The following is a 15,877-nucleotide window of genomic DNA, read 5'->3' on the forward strand; positions in this document are numbered from 1 at the left end:
AGTCTAGATGCTATGATTTTAGTAAACAGTTTGACATCTGAATTTAACAAAGCAATGGGTCTGAAATCTCCGGGATGTGTGAGTGATTTCCCCGGTTTTGGTATAGTGGAAATAGTGGCCTCTAAATTAGGGGCCATCACAGTACCAGCGTCTCTCCAGTGTGTGAACAGACGTTGTAGATATGGTGTTAATTGCTGAGAAAAGGTCCTATAATAATCATTCGTTAAGCCATCCGGGCCTGGGGCTTTATGAAGTTTAGTCTGTTTAATCGCCTGCTGAATTTCTGCAGCCGCGAAGGGGGCGTTTAAATAATTTAATTGGTCAATGGTAATACATGGCAAATGAACAGAATCTAAGTATGCATCAATAGATGCTTGGTCAGGTTGAGGGGTGGAGGCATCATCTTTTAAATTATAGAGGGCAGTGTAATATTGAGCAAAGGCTTTCACTATGTCCCATGGGTTCCTAAGGGCTCTACCTTGCTCATCCAATATGTGGTCAATTCGTGACATGACCTCCCGTTTACGAACTCTGCGAGCTAGAAGCGCTCCCGCCCTGTCCCGGGTAGCATATAAGTTAGTTTTAAGTTTCCTCATATTGTATGCATATTTGTATAGGAAATTTTCCCTTAATTTAAATCTAATTTGGGAGATCTCCTCAGAGACGGAGGGTGTATGTGCAGCCTTATTAATAGCATCTAAATAATGTAAACGGGAGAGCAGAGCCTCTCTACTGGCTTCTCTTTTCTTCTTTAAATATGAAGCTTGTTGTAGGAGAACCCCCCTAACCACCACTTTGTGAGCAGACCAAAGGGTCTCATCAGAGACCTCCCCATTATCGTTTATTTGAAAATAGCCCTCCAGCTCCGAGGAAACCTTATCAACCACCTCTCCCCTCAGCAGCAATGAGTCATGAAGACGCCACCTGAACGCAGGGTCAGCATGGTGGGCAAGAGCAAGGGTCAGAGAGACAGGAGCGTGGTCAGACCAGGCGATTAGGCCAATAGTGGCATTTAGACACCTGCTTAGGGTCGCACTATCTATTAAGAAATAGTCGATACGGGAGTATGTGGAGTGCCTTGGAGAATAAAAATTATAATCTCTTTCCGATGCGTGTGAGTATCTCCAAAAATCATGTAGGTGAAATTCATGGGATAGGAGGTTCAAACCCCTCCTAGTTCTCTTCCTTCCTGAAGAGCAGTCAAGGTCCGCATTCATGGGGAGATTGAAATCACCACATATGATATTGCTACCCTTCGCTTTTAAAGAGATATCATTAAAGGTAGTTCTCAAAAATTTGTGTTGGCCTTCATTGGGAGCATATACATTTGTCAACGTGTGCACCTCTCCATTTAGCAGGCAAGTGACTGTCAAGCATCTACCTACGGAGTCAGCATAGTGTGATAACAATTGAAATGCTATTGTACGTTTCACCATAATGCACACACCAGCCTTTTTGGTCTGACCATTAGCAAAAAACATGTGGGGGAAGTGAGGGTGTCGAAGCCTGAAATTATCGGCTTCCAATAGATGTGTTTCTTGAAGGCAGACAACTTCCGCCCGTGACCTCCCCACCTCCCTCCACATCATAGAGCGTTTTTCAGGGGAATTTAGGCCCCTAACATTCAAGGATAAGATTTGTATACTCATAATACTGATACGAGAAGTTCACAGTGCTGCCGGCAGAATGGAACTGCACACTTAATATAGTCACATATAGCATGCTAGAACCAACACGTCTACAAATACACTGAGAGTCCATTGTAGCACATAGATGCCTGGGTATTTGGGAGGAAAAAACCTGGAAGAAAAAATGGGAGCAGATATACTTACAGACGGGCCAGAGTATTGACCCGAAAGGATGCCAAAAAGAAAATAAAAAAGAGAACAGACAAAAAAAGAAAGGAAAAGTAAAAAAGAAAAGATAAGAAACCAAAACATAGTCAAATATACGAGAGCCACATGTATAAACATCCAGAACAGTTCGGACGATCCGCAGATCAAGGATCTACGAGGGGGGTGGAAGTGAAAATTTCACGAACCAAGGCCCACTAGGAAGCGTAGCAGGAGAGTCCAGTTATCCAGACTCATACCATTCAGTACAGTCAAGCCATAGACCACTCCGAAGCCACCTTCCGACCCGTGTCAGCTTGTCTCGGTGAAAAAAGGATCTTCCAGCTCGTGAGCTTCTCCGCTTGCTTAGGAGAGGAACAGACGACTGTATTTCCGTCATGAGTAATGAAAAGCCTCACAGGATTGAAACCCCACCGATATTTCACGGAGACCTCCCTTAAGGCTCTGCAGACGTGGGCATATTCCCACCTCTTAGACAGCGTAGCAGCCGACAGATCTGGGAAAACTTGCAGTGCCTGAAACTCAGAAGGAAGCTCAGGAGGATTTCTTATTTGTCTCAGAAAGGTCTCTTTAGTAGTATACAGGTGTATCCTTGCAAGAGTGTCCCTGGGGAGAGACGAATCCAAGTGCTTGGGTTTGGGCGTCCTGTGGACCCTGTCAACCAACAGGTCCCTTGGGGAGAGCGATGGCAGGACAGCTTGCATATAGTTTTGGAGGAAGGGGTCCAGATCTTTATCTCCTATAGTCTCTGGGATGCCTCTTAAGGTACTGTCACACTTAGCGATGTACCAGCGATCCCGACCAGCGATATGACGCGGTCAGGATCGCTGGTGCATCGCTAAGTAGTCGCTAGTGAGCTGCCACATAGGCAGATCTCACTAGCGACATCGCTGGGGACGGGGATCGCTACTTACCTGTCACACCAGGCGATCCTGCGTCCTCCCGCCCGGCTCCACGCGTCGCTCGTCTTCACAGCAGGAAGCGCCACAGGAAGCTGACGACGAGAAACAGTCCTGAACGTTCTCGCGCGATCAGCGATAACCAGCGGGGGAGCGGGTTGTAGGTAAGTATCACACACAGCGATGTCGCTAGCAATATCGCTATAACGTCACTAGTTATAGCGATATTGCTAGCGATATCTCTTAGTGTGACATGCCCTTTATACGAAGATTATTTCTTCTAGATCTGTCCTCCAGATCATGTATTTTATCAAATACCCCTGCCAATCTACCTTTCATGGCTTGATTCTCATCCACAAGAGCGTTGATAACAGAAAACATACTCAGACATCTTGTTTTCTAAGTGGTCTGTACGTACTCCTAAAGAGTTAACTTCTCTTATCTCCTTTAACATGTCCTGCATGTCCTCCCTTAAAGAAGTGCGTATAGATGCCAGGAAATCCCTCATGTCCCCCCTAGTCATATGGTACTGTCACACTTAGCGATGTACCAGCGATCCCGACCAGCGATATGACGCGGTCAGGATCGCTGGTACATCGCTAAGTGGTCGCTAGTGAGCTGCCACACAGGCAGATCTCACTAGCGACATCGCTGGGGACGGGGATCGCTACTTACCTGTCACACCAGGCGATCCTGCGTCCTCCCGCCCGGCTCCACGCGTCGCTCGTCCTCACAGCAGGAAGCGCCACAGGAAGCTGACGACGAGAAACAGTCCTGAACGTTCTCGCGCGATCAGCGATAACCAGCGGGGGAGCCGGTCGTAGGTACTGTAAGTATCAGACACAGAGATATCGCTAGCAATATCGCTATAACGTCACTAGTTATAGCGATATTGCTAGCGATATCTCTTAGTGTGACATGCCCTATAGGTGCAGAGTTACTGTGATGTGAATCTGCTGAGGTCTCACCTCTCTCTGAGCACTGAGAGCTGTGGGAGGAACGAGATGATCCTGTGGGAGGGGAAGCTGCTGCCATTTTCCCTGCTGCATGTGCAGTCTGAGTCCTCAGAAAGAAGTCAGGCAGGCGCGGAGGAGAAGCCTTTCTCTGTGTTCTACCACGGGTCATCATGTGCCCGGGGGTGTTAGGAAGCCGGCGGTGCACTGCATGGCAGTCGAGGAAGCTGCTGAATGCCGATATGAGCCGATGTAAGTCTGGAGTCACTGGAGCTCTGGAATCACACTCCCTCCATCTTCAGCACGCAGACCCCGCCCCCTTAGTATCCCTTTACTGAGACATCACTGTGTTTATTATCCCTGTACTGTGACATCACTGTGTTTAATATCTCTGTACTGTGATACACTGTTTTTATCCCTCTACTGTGACATCACCGTGTTTTTTATCCCTGTGCTGTGACATCACTGTGTTTATTATCCCTGTACTGTGACATCACTGTGTTTATTATCCCTGTACTGTGACATCACTGTGTTTATCACTGTACTGTGACATCACTGCTTATTATCCCTTTACTGTGACATTACTGTGTTTATCTCTGTACTGTGACATCACCGTGTTTATTCTTCCTGTACTGTGACATCACTGTGTTTATTATCCCTGTACTGTGACATTGCTGTGTTTATTATCTCTGTACTGTGACATAACTGTTTGTTATCCATGCACTGTGACATCACTATGTTATTATGTCTGCACTATGACATCACTGTGCTTATTATCCCTGTACTGTGACATCACTGTGTTTATTATCTCTATACTATGACATCACTGCTTATTATCCCTTTACTGTGACATTACGGTGTGTATTATGCCTGTATGGTGACATCAATGTGTTTAGTAACCCTGTACTGTGAAGTCATTGTGTTTATTATTTCTGTACTGTGACGTCATTGTGTTTATTATCCCTGTACTGTGATATCATTGTTTTTATTATCCATGTACTGTGACATCACTGTGCTTATTATCCCTGTACTGTGACATCACTGTGTTTATTATCCCTGTACTGTGACATCACTGTGTTTATTATCCCTGTACTGTGACATCACTGTGTTTATCACTGTACTGTGACATCACTGCTTATTATCCCTTTACTGTGACATTACTGTGTTTATCTCTGTACTGTGACATCACCGTGTTTATTCTTCCTGTACTGTGACATCACTGTTTTTATTATCCCTGTAGTGTGATATTGCTGTGTTTATTATCTCTGTACTGTGACATAACTGTTTGTTATCCATGCACTGTGACATCACTATGTTATTATGTCTGCACTATGACATCACTGTGCTTATTATCCATGTACTGTGACATCACTGTGTTTATTATCTCTGTACTATGACATCACTGCTTATTATCCCTTTACTGTGACATTACGGTGTGTATTATGCCTGTATGGTGACATCAATGTGTTTAGTGACCCTGTACTGTGAAGCTTATTATTTCTGTACTGTGACGTCATTGTGTTTGTTATCCCTGTACTGTGAAATCTTTGTGTTTATTATCCCTGTACTGTGACATTGCTGTGATTTTCTCCTCATTGCAGGAAGGAGGGGGTCTATAATTATGTTGCCATGTGTCGCCATCCTTCTGCAGAGGAGGACATTAGAAATTGGATATATTGTGTGTTCACCTTATCTAAGGTACCTGACTCACAGTCACCACAATGGATGTAAATGTTTAATAGTAACTGCATTTACCTCTAATTGAGACTTTTGCACAGCCAGCTGACTATAGACCCTTGCACCTTCTTCTCCACAGACTTTCTTCAGCTCTTCTTTATTAAGAGAGAAAAGTTGTACACCATTTAATATTCCCAACTGTCCTGAGGTTCTGTAGAGAAGGGACAATATCCATTAAAGTTGCATGACCACTATAGAATGACCCTTACTGGCTCATACTGTATATATACACTACCGTTCAAAATTTTGGGGTCACCCAAACAATTTGGTGTTTTTTACCATGAAAACTCATACTTTTATTAATCAAATGAGTTGCCAAATGAATTGAAAATCCAGTCCAGACATTGACAAGGTTCGAAAAAAAGATTTTTATTTGAAATAATAATTTTCTCCTTCAAACTTTGCTTTCGTCAAAGAATGCTCCCTTTGCAGCAATTCCAGCATTGCAGACCTTTGGCATTCTAGCAGTTAATTTGCTGAGGTAATCTGGAGGAATTTCACCCCATGCTTCCAGAAGCCCCTCCCACAAGTTGGTTTGGCTTGATGGGCACTTTTTGTGTACCATACGGTCAAGCTGCTCCCACAACAGCTCAATGGGGTTGAGATCTGGTGACTGCGCTGGCCACTCCATTACAGATAGAATACCAGCTGCCTGCTTCTTCCCTAAATAGTTCTTGCATAATTTGGAGGTGTGCTTTGGGTCATTGTCCTGCTCAAGGATGAAATTGGCTCCAATCAAGCGCTGTCCACAGGGTATGGCATGGCGGTGCAAAATGGAGTGATAGCCTTCCTTATTCAAAATCCCTTTTACCTTGTACAAATCTCCCAATTTACCAGCACCAAAGCAACCCCAAACCATCACATTACCTCCACCATGCTTGACAGATGGCGTCAGGCACTCTTCCAGCATCTTTTCAGTTGTTCTGCGTCTCACAAATGTTCTTCTGTGTGACCCAAACACCTCAAACTTGGATTGGTCTGTCCAAAACACTTTTTTCCAATCTTCCTCTGTCCAATGTCTGTGTTCTTTTGCCCATATTAATCTTTTCCTTTTATTAGCCAGTCTCAGATATGGATTTTTCTTTTCCACTCTGCCCTGAAGGCCAGCATCCCGGAGTCGCCTCTTCACTGCAGACGTTGACACTGGCGTTTTGCGTGTACTTTTTAATGAAGCTGCCAGTTGAGGACCTGTGAGGCGCTGATTTCTCAAACTACAGACTTTAGTGTACTTGTCTTGTTGCTCAGTTGTGCAGTGGGGCCTCCCACTTCTCTTTCTACTCTGGTTAAAGCCTGTTTGTGCTCTCCTCTGAAGGGAGTTGTACACACTGTTGTAGGAAATTTTCAGTTTCTTGGCAATTTCTCACATGGAATAGCCTTCATTTCTAAGAACAAGAATAGACTGTCGAGTTTCGCATGAAAGTTCTTTTTTTCTGGCCATTTTGAGAGTTTAATGGAACCAACAAATGTAATGCTCCAGATTCTCAACTAGTTCAAAGAAAGGTCAGGTTTATAGCTTCTCTAATCAGCCAAACTGTTTTCAACTGTGCTAGCATACTTCCACAAGGGTTTTCAAGGGATTCTAACCAACCATTAGCCTTCTTACACAGTTAGCAAACACAAAGTACCATAAGAACACTGGAGTGATGGTTGTTGGAAATGGGCCTCTATACACCTATGAAGATATTGCATTACAAACCAGACGTTTGCAGCTAGAATAGTCATTTACCACATTAACAATGTATACAGTGTATTTCTGAATCATTTAATGTTAGCTTCATTGGAACAAACTGTGGTTTTCGTTCAAAAATAAGGAAATTTATAAGTGACCCTAATCTTTTGAACGGTAGTGTAGTGTTCACATTGTCAAGCATGTCATTGTCACTTGCGTTACACTATTCTATCCAGAAAATGTTATCTCGATTTGATCAGCTATAGATAGGTCAACCGGGGTGTAAAGGAATTGTAGTTGCATTTCTGGTAACCTTTAATAGAGCTTTTATGCAAGGCTTTGCACAAGCTACTTGAGTTAAAGGGAATCTGTCAGCATTTATTTTCTATGCAATCTGAAAGCAGCACTATGTAGGGGCTGAGACTCTGATTCCAGTGATTTGTTACTTACACGGATGTGTGTTGCTGTTTTAATAAAATAAATGTTTTATCAGCAGGAGATTATTACAGGACTAGGTGTCTTGTAGTCAACTGCTATGTATAACCCTGCCTCCAGCACTGATTAGCAGGTTTCTGTTAGTATAAAGTGTAGACAAAGCTGGCAATCAGTGCTGTGGGCAGGATTATACAGAGCTCAGCATTCTGAGCACTGCTAGACCTGCAACAGATAAAACAGTGATTGTATTAAAATGACAGCATGCAGACCAGCAAGTGACACATCGCTGGAATCAGGATCTCAGCCCCTACATCATGCTGCTTTCAGATTTCATAGCAAAAACCTGGTGACAAATCCATTTTAAAGTGTGTACCAGGTATGGTGACTATACATGAGGAAGATACAGTCACTTTACTGTTCCATGTTGTTATTGTCAGAGAGTGCTGGCGGCCTCTGTGGGTGAAGTTTAGTATTACATGCTGGCCTTTCAAATGAATGTCCCACTGTGCAATACATAGACAAACGTGGTTAATGAGGGCTGCACTTTATGAGTGACACCCTGCTGTCCAACATTAATTTATGGAAGTACGGGATATAATAGCGAGGACCATGACAAGGGGAGAGTAGACTGCCTTGTTTACAGTTATACATCACTGGCATATTTGCCGATGACCATAAATGTGATTTTTGTTACTTACCCTTGACTAAAGCCCTTGGCTTCAAGCCAAGCTTTGACTTCCTCTGGCTCTGAATCGAAAGTTAATGGTACATGCACTTGTTGAGGTTTTGGTACAGCAAAATTCCTTTTAGGTGCCTGCTGTGTTGTCAGCTTCTTCAGGAGTTCATCGTTCAGTTCATCCATATTGTGAATTATCTCTGTAAGAATAACAGACCTGTTATCCTCCGTCGACACCTTCACCCTTCATTATAAACTAGGATATGACAGCCCATTAATGCAAAGGCTGAAATTACACGGATAACAACTATGTAAAACAATGAGTGTCCGTGCACAGTTATACAATTCCGAGAATCCAACAACTCAAGAAGAATACACATGGAATTGGCTGTGATTATTTGCACATTTGGTTGCTGTAGATCTGCTCTATATTAGCTCTGGGTTTTCCTTACTTCTTAATTCCTAGGAAGCGAGATGACGAAGACTAAATTCACCATATTAAATGCATACATACAAGATTTCAGGGAAACTTACGCTCCTTCTTGTTGTTTGACCATCCAGACGTCTCACTCCCCCATTTATCACCAGCATAACTACCGGGAATCTTATATACTGGGCTAATGGGACCTCTGGAGCTTGTATCTCCTTTGTACTTGGGCCCAGCCTGAACATAAAACAGATAAATATTTAAAAGGGCAAATAAGTTTACACTAATTTGATTTAATGTATTTAAATGTTATTTTTTATAGAAATTTACACATTTTGTAAAAAAAGAAAAAAATATACGGTATGTTTTGAAAAATAAGGTAAGTCTTCAACGACAAAATAACAATTATGAGCTTTCACCTTCCTCAGCACAGTTCGGTATTATTTGGTAGCCAGTCCTTGTTGGATAGGCATCTTAATTTAGATTTCTAAAAGGCTGTAAAAGTGTTTTGGTAAATGATTCATGATTAATGAATGTATTTTCAGTGGTGCACTTACACTGTGACCGTCCAATTGATCGGTTTCATCAGTAGACACAACATCTAGGATATTATATGGGACATACCCCTCCTGCCCAATCCTGTTTCTTAACTTCCACCACTGCTTATTGTCCTCCAGAATCTACAAAATAAGAATTCACATCCTTAGAAATGTGGATTCTTGATGGAATTAATTTTAATATGTTTATTATTTTTTTATTGAAACTTTTGATTATAGGGAATGCTTACCTCCAGGACTTCATCTCTCAGCACTGAAAGCTCAGTGGCATTTCGAGCGGTGAAATCATAGCGAATTTTGGCGCATTTCTGTGGCTGTGCCGGAACTGGTGCATCATAACTGTTTATTGAGAAATACATAAGGTATACACTTATTGTTTGCTGCATTTGTAACGATTTATACATTTTTATGGGATGGAAGGGAGGTCACAGAGTCTATGGGAGTGCAAAATTTGGACCACCTTTTCCCCCACTGTCAAGTGATGCCATGAAGCTGTGCTTCTCCTTAGAACAGCACATTGAGCACCCATCCTGTGCTGTCTATGCAGATCAAAACATTTGCAATGAGTTTTTCATCGTCTGCATAAGCATTGATAAAGATGACAGTTAATGCAATGACGGACTCAGACAGGAAAGGGCCTCTGTGCAAGCACAGTATACGGGCTTTTTGCAGTCCAATAGTTCTGTTGTAATAGTTTGTGATAAAATATAAATAAATATAACATAAGGAATGTAATAACATAAAACTGTATAAAATATGATATATACCGTAAATATTTACTTTTGACATTTTATGTTGGATTTTAGCAAAAAACAAAACTAGAGAATCAAAGGGGAAACTATAATTAAATCACAATTTTTTCTTAAAATGCAATACATGTGCTTGGGGGATAGGGGATTCAATACTGGACTGGAGGAAGGGACTTGAGGAGAGCTAAGGGTCCACAAGTTGGTGGGCACAAAACATTTACTTTGCCTCCGGTGCCTGACAACCCACGCTACGCCACTGTCAGTATTTATTTATGGATCCATGTCTAAGACTGGTTGGCAAACACAACAAATTATCACCACTCACGTTGTGATTTTCGGGCTTGTGCTGTAGTCTGATTTTATTTCTGTAGGAATGGTCTGCTGTTTGAATGATGGTGTCCTGTAAGGATTACCGTTAGGAGGAGGAAACTGAAAGACAATATGAAGACATGACAGCATCATCATATCTGGGGGGGTTTTAACAATTGAGATGGCAACATAATGAAATAGAAAAAAAATATATCTTACATTGTTCCTTGGTCCAAGATTTTCCATTGGCTTTGGTGGGTGCAAAAAAAAGGAAATTATTAATTATAATGGTCTGCCAAAACAATGGCATTGGAAATGGTGAGTTATGTAGCTGGAGACCTTTTTGCTTTCCTGACTTGTCTCTTATAGTTAGCTTTTGTGTTTTTTTTATGAAAGCACAAAGCTGATATGTTTTCCTCTTTATTCCACCTAGCAATATACAACTTCCTATGCCATTTCCCTTGTCAAGGAGATATGTGCCTTCACAAAAATAGTCTAGTTGATGTTAGAGAACAACAATACGTTTTGAGTCTTTAGCCCTGAAGTCAAACTTCTGCTTTGTCTATATGATTGGTGAGGAGAACACTAGGAAGGATGGCAATAAGTAGGACTAAGCAACTAACTATTTTTCTAAATCACTTTCTAGACGTTTCAGTGTTAATCTTACCTTTGGTTAGAATTAATTTCTCAATCACATGAAGTTGTAGTGTTGAAAATCTGAGAGCACCTATCACTATTTTAGTGGTGGTAATACCAACAACATAATTCTTTCCTAGTCGTAGCAGCAAATCTGGTCCGTTGACTAAGATGTGAGCAGACTTTTTTACTAAAAAGCACGAAAAATTATTTTGAAGAATAAATAATTCACATACCTCGTCTAGTATGAGGAGTTTGTTAGGCTCTGATGGGTGTATTATGTCTAGCTCCCAAGGTGCTCCTAGGAAGATTTCTATTGGCGGTAGCCATCCACTATTGAATTTGGGTATGTATTGTGGAATTATAGGTTCCCTTGGCCATTCTGACCTGAAAAGTTAAACAGCAAAATTAGTTACCCTCACTGAAAACAGAAATTAATGTCAGAAATATTAAAATGATGCTTATTTACCTTGGCTTAGTCCATCTCTCTCCCATGGACTCCCAGAGTTTCATTTCTTTTGGAGTTAGATGACCCCTCAAGAAGTCCGTAGCTTCTTTGGACAGGAGGGGACATGTAATAGCTCTTCCTAAATCAGGTCCTCCAGAGCTTTCTACTATCTACAAGACACCACATCAAGAAGATGTTAAGACGACACACATCTCTTAGATCTGGTTGTTTGATCCTTACGCTCAGATCTATGTATACATTCTGTAGCTTTTTTGTTTGTGGGCTGAAAGCTTTGGTGGTCCATGTAGCTTGGCTAGCTTCTGACTATTATTTAGCTTCTACTCTTGATTCGTTGAACCAAAAATTATTCTGATGTGCAATATTTGACTCATTTTGTCAATTCATAAAAAAGCCATCCTTCCCAATTTCATTTAGTTTTGTTGGCTTGCAAAAGATAGCACATGTTTTATTACAAACTTCTATTGTCAGCTATTTTTTCAATTCCTTTTTTTTTTCGGTAAAAACACTGAAAAAATGTGCATTTTTTCATAAAAACCAATGTGTGATACTGCCCACCAATTTTTTTTACCATCAATAGCTAGGTGAACAATGCACATATAATTTAGCCCTGGACTTAAATGCCATGAAAATGTACAGCCATGAACAAACAGTATTGAAAGGTCTATATATAAAAGTCATGGAGTTATTATAAGTCAGTGATAAAAGCAATTACCATTTCCAGTGGGTTAAAGAGAAAGTGGACCAGTTCAGCTGAACTTGGGTTCTGAATATGTTTCTGTAACTTGGCCTGAAAAGAAATAAGTTTTTCTTAACGTAAGTTGTATTGAGCAGCAAAATGATACAAATATGAAGATTTTCCAGTTTACAATTGTAAAGGTTTGTGTAATGTGGAGAAGCCCTTTAAGAAGGCGGTATGACTCCTTTAAATTGACAATATATGTGTTGAATGTGCGAGGGGTATTCCTGCCAATGCAAAGGGGGGCATCTCTGTTTATCTTGTGCACACAATATGTCAGACTTTTTTGACGACACGGGTGTAAAGCACAGTGTCCATAGAAAAGTCATTCATGGGGAAGGATTAATGGAATGCAGCAAATAGAATAAAGTGCCAGTGTGTTAGGCGCCAAGATTCTCTCACTGCACAGGGGGAATCTCAAGTCATGTCCTCTGTGGTCTCTCATTCCTCTACGGCCACAGAGGTTCCTGCTTAGCAGAAACATTGGTCCCAGCATCTTGCCCAGGCCAATGTTAGGCATCTGGTTGCTACTCTAGGCTCAGCTACTGTACCATGCATGAGTCAGCGGCGAGCAGACGCTCCTGGGACTAAGTGCTGCTTTTCTCCTACTGAGCATGCCCGTGGGACGACCTCTCATTGGAGGTCGGAGGTCACATGCTCAGGTCCTATTGCAGCTCGGATTGGGCCATCAGGAAGGTCCCGGAAGGCTGCGTCTATAAAAGGATCACACGACCGCACGTCCGTGCGCTAATATAGAAGAAGATTAGACCATGTGGAGTGAGTGTTGTATGCATGTATGAATGTCTCATTATGAAACCCCTACCCTTGGTACGCATGTGTTGTGTAGCCTAGCCTGCTAGTGCCCAGGCTGAGGTCCAGGTAGAGGCAGAGTCAGAGACTGGCATCAGCATCCACCGGTGGCTTTGTCTGTACGCCACGGTTCACTTAGTCTGCACTCCTCGGTGGTTAGCGTCATTAGAGGCGTCCGCAGGTGCAACGCCGCACGCTCAGTAGGTCTAGAGGGACTCAGACCTCGTGTCCTTGGGGCTGAGTTCTGTGACCATATACCGAGCGCTCTCTTGCTGAGTGCTGCGTGTTTTAGCAGGCTCCAGCATTTATGTTCTGCAGTACTGCGGCTCTGTGACGTATCAGAGTCCGCTCCTGTTCACACCGGGTAGCGTTAACCCGTGTGTGACCTTTTGTATATCGCTATATACATCCGCCATTACTAAGCAGCAGTTTACAACCTCTGCATGGTGGACCCCGGGCTGCAGACGCATCTTACTATCATTTTATTATTTTGTGCATTCCGCCTGCCCTAACACAGTGCTTATAAAGTTAATACCCCACACATGTTTCCAGATAATCAATATTACATGTTAATCTATATTTCATAACCTAACAGAGAGTAAAATGATCTGTCATTAATAAAGAGGTCTGTATCTCTTTATCCTTAACATCTATGTTTCCTTAATGAAGTTCCATTACGTCTTACTCATAGTCCCCACTTCGGACAGTGTGCCAGCAGCCCCAAAGGGGCAATGTGTTAGTGAGCAGAAGGTTTCAGAGGCTTTCTGTGTGCATTATTTTTCTCTACCTACATTCAGAGATACGTTCCTTACAGTAAATATCTTAACATGATAAAACTTTCTCTTAACCAACTTCACGACCATTGATTTTCCATTTTTCCTACTTTGGTTTTCTACCCTTCTTCCAATCGCTATATATATTTTTTAATGCTCCTTCGACATGGCCATATGAGGGCTTGTTAGGCCGGTTTCACATTGGCGTTTCATGCAGCAGCGTCGGCCTGCGCACGACCTCCGCTAAGCCCCGCCCCTGCCGCGCCTCCTCCGGTAGCTCCACCTATGGGCGCATGACGCTGCATGTGACCTGCGTCCCCTATCTTTAGCATTGGGAACGCAGGCCGTGCGCAGATATGCGTTTTCTGGCGCATGCGTCCTTTTGACGGTGCGCCGAGTGCACCAAAATGCAAACACGGTGCGTTTGGCGAAGGTCGGTGCACCGTCAGCGGGCGGGGCTTAGCGGTGGCCGTGCACAGGCCGACGCTGCTGCATGAAACGCCAATGTGAAACCGGCCTTATTTGCAGGACTAGTTGTCGTTTTGAATGACGCCATTCATTGTACCATACAATTTATTGGAAATTGGTAAAAGTGGTGAAATAGAGAAAAAAAACCCGCAACCTTCCGACATTGCTTTTTGGGTTTTGTTTTTGCAACGTTCATTCTGTGTTTAAAAATGACCAAGCATGACCAGGTATACGCCAAGAGCTGGAGCTCATACTTCTATATCCCAAGATGTTGTGCGGGTAGACGCACATCTCATATAAGTGATCATTATCTCCAGCACGTATGTCTACGTATGTGTGACACACTGTTGTGTTTACATGTCTACACTATGGAGCACCCTGTATTTTTCTAATTCTCTTTGTAATACTGGTATCTTGAAGCCGGGGACTTTGGATCCAGTTGCAACTTTTACCTTTCGACACCTTTCTGTTTTGGACTGTCTACATTAGTCCGTGGTTAGGACACTTGGGGCAACTTTTGCAGTTCTTTATGTATGAGATCTGTATACTAAGGCTGCAATCCATTAAGTGAGTACCAATCTTAATGAGGGTCGAGCAGGAATAATGTTCTGAATTTAAGAGATGCAAGCCACATCGATAAATTTAGTGCATCTTATCAGTGACGTGCACCTCCATGTGCACTGCACCAGAAACATTACTCCGGTCTAAGACTGGAGTAACATTTCTGGTATAAGAAACGCTGCCACTTTTGAAGAATTTGATGGGGGGGAGGCATAGCCACACACCACAGGCATTTTGGCGGAGCTGGTTGAAACTGGCATGAAAACTCCAAAAGATGGAATTTATAGCGCAACTACACGTTAGCGCAAAACATTTGAGACTATTCAAAGAGTTTTACGACAGTTTTCTAGTGTAAACACTTTGCTGTATCGACCCCTGAATGTCATAAGAAGTGGTCAAAGTGTGATAATGAACTACCAAATCGTTAAATGTGGTTCCTTACCAACAGGTTAAAGGCCAGCTTCATCTTCTGATAGCAGTCTATGAACTCCTTCTCAGTGGGTGGTTTAGATCGCAGTGTCAGGACTCCCTCTGTGGGGTTGGAAAAATAAACCCATATTGGATGAAACAACGTTTGCCTTATAAGGATATTAATATATTTTTAATATCTAATATGAGTCCACTCATATATATTATTATATACCGTATATATATTTAGAATACAAGGTAGAAACCAATGACAGTACTGTCCCAAGTACTTATAGAGTATAAAGGTGTATCTGTAGAAAGTGTCATTCAGAAGCACCTAAGCAGTACATGTATGTGGCGGATTTACCTGCAGGTCCTTTCTTTTTGTTCTTTTTGCCTTTCTTTCTCTGGTCCAGTTGCTGGAAAGCTTGTGCTGCTTTTTTTAGCTTTGCCACAAAATACTCTATGTCATCCAGTGTGCAGTTTAAACATTGCTAGATTAGAAATAGGTATATAAAATAATAATTAATATTGTGTACTATCTGCACTTTGAACACCACTTCTGACCCTTACTGCAGTACCTCCTGCTGTCTTCCATTTTTAAAAAAAATCTTGATCCTCTTTTCTCAACTTTATAAGCAACAAAAATGCTAGTGCAATCTGTAGCATCCTTTTCTGTAAAATGTTATTTTATCATCCTTTTCTGCAGCCTTCCATCTTGTACCACTCCAACCTATCGTAAACTTTGCTGC

The 15,877-nt window shown here is 42.2% G+C and overlaps 1 protein-coding gene across 3 annotated transcripts in view; it reads right to left on the minus strand.

Annotated features, from left to right (window-relative positions):
• The window catches only part of EPS8L2 (EPS8 signaling adaptor L2), a 211,625-nt gene that overhangs the window by 13,808 nt on the left and 181,940 nt on the right, over positions 1 to 15,877 (minus strand). For all 3 annotated transcript variants that reach the window (XM_073554386.1, XM_073554388.1, XM_073554387.1), the window contains 12 exons: positions 15,493 to 15,619; positions 15,160 to 15,248; positions 12,082 to 12,156; positions 11,370 to 11,518; positions 11,137 to 11,287; positions 10,484 to 10,513; positions 10,281 to 10,384; positions 9,437 to 9,545; positions 9,207 to 9,329; positions 8,757 to 8,886; positions 8,245 to 8,422; positions 5,461 to 5,593 (listed from right to left, as the gene is read on the minus strand). In XM_073554386.1, the coding sequence (XP_073410487.1) occupies positions 5,461 to 5,593; positions 8,245 to 8,422; positions 8,757 to 8,886; positions 9,207 to 9,329; positions 9,437 to 9,545; positions 10,281 to 10,384; positions 10,484 to 10,513; positions 11,137 to 11,287; positions 11,370 to 11,518; positions 12,082 to 12,156; positions 15,160 to 15,248; positions 15,493 to 15,619 (1,398 nt within the window). The remainder of the gene's footprint in view (positions 1 to 5,460; positions 5,594 to 8,244; positions 8,423 to 8,756; positions 8,887 to 9,206; positions 9,330 to 9,436; positions 9,546 to 10,280; positions 10,385 to 10,483; positions 10,514 to 11,136; positions 11,288 to 11,369; positions 11,519 to 12,081; positions 12,157 to 15,159; positions 15,249 to 15,492; positions 15,620 to 15,877) is intronic.

This window comes from Dendrobates tinctorius, unplaced genomic scaffold (genome assembly GCF_039654945.1).
Source record: "Dendrobates tinctorius isolate UK_male_01 unplaced genomic scaffold, ASM3965494v1 ptg000211l, whole genome shotgun sequence".
In the NCBI taxonomy this organism is placed as follows: domain Eukaryota; kingdom Metazoa; phylum Chordata; class Amphibia; order Anura; family Dendrobatidae; genus Dendrobates; species Dendrobates tinctorius.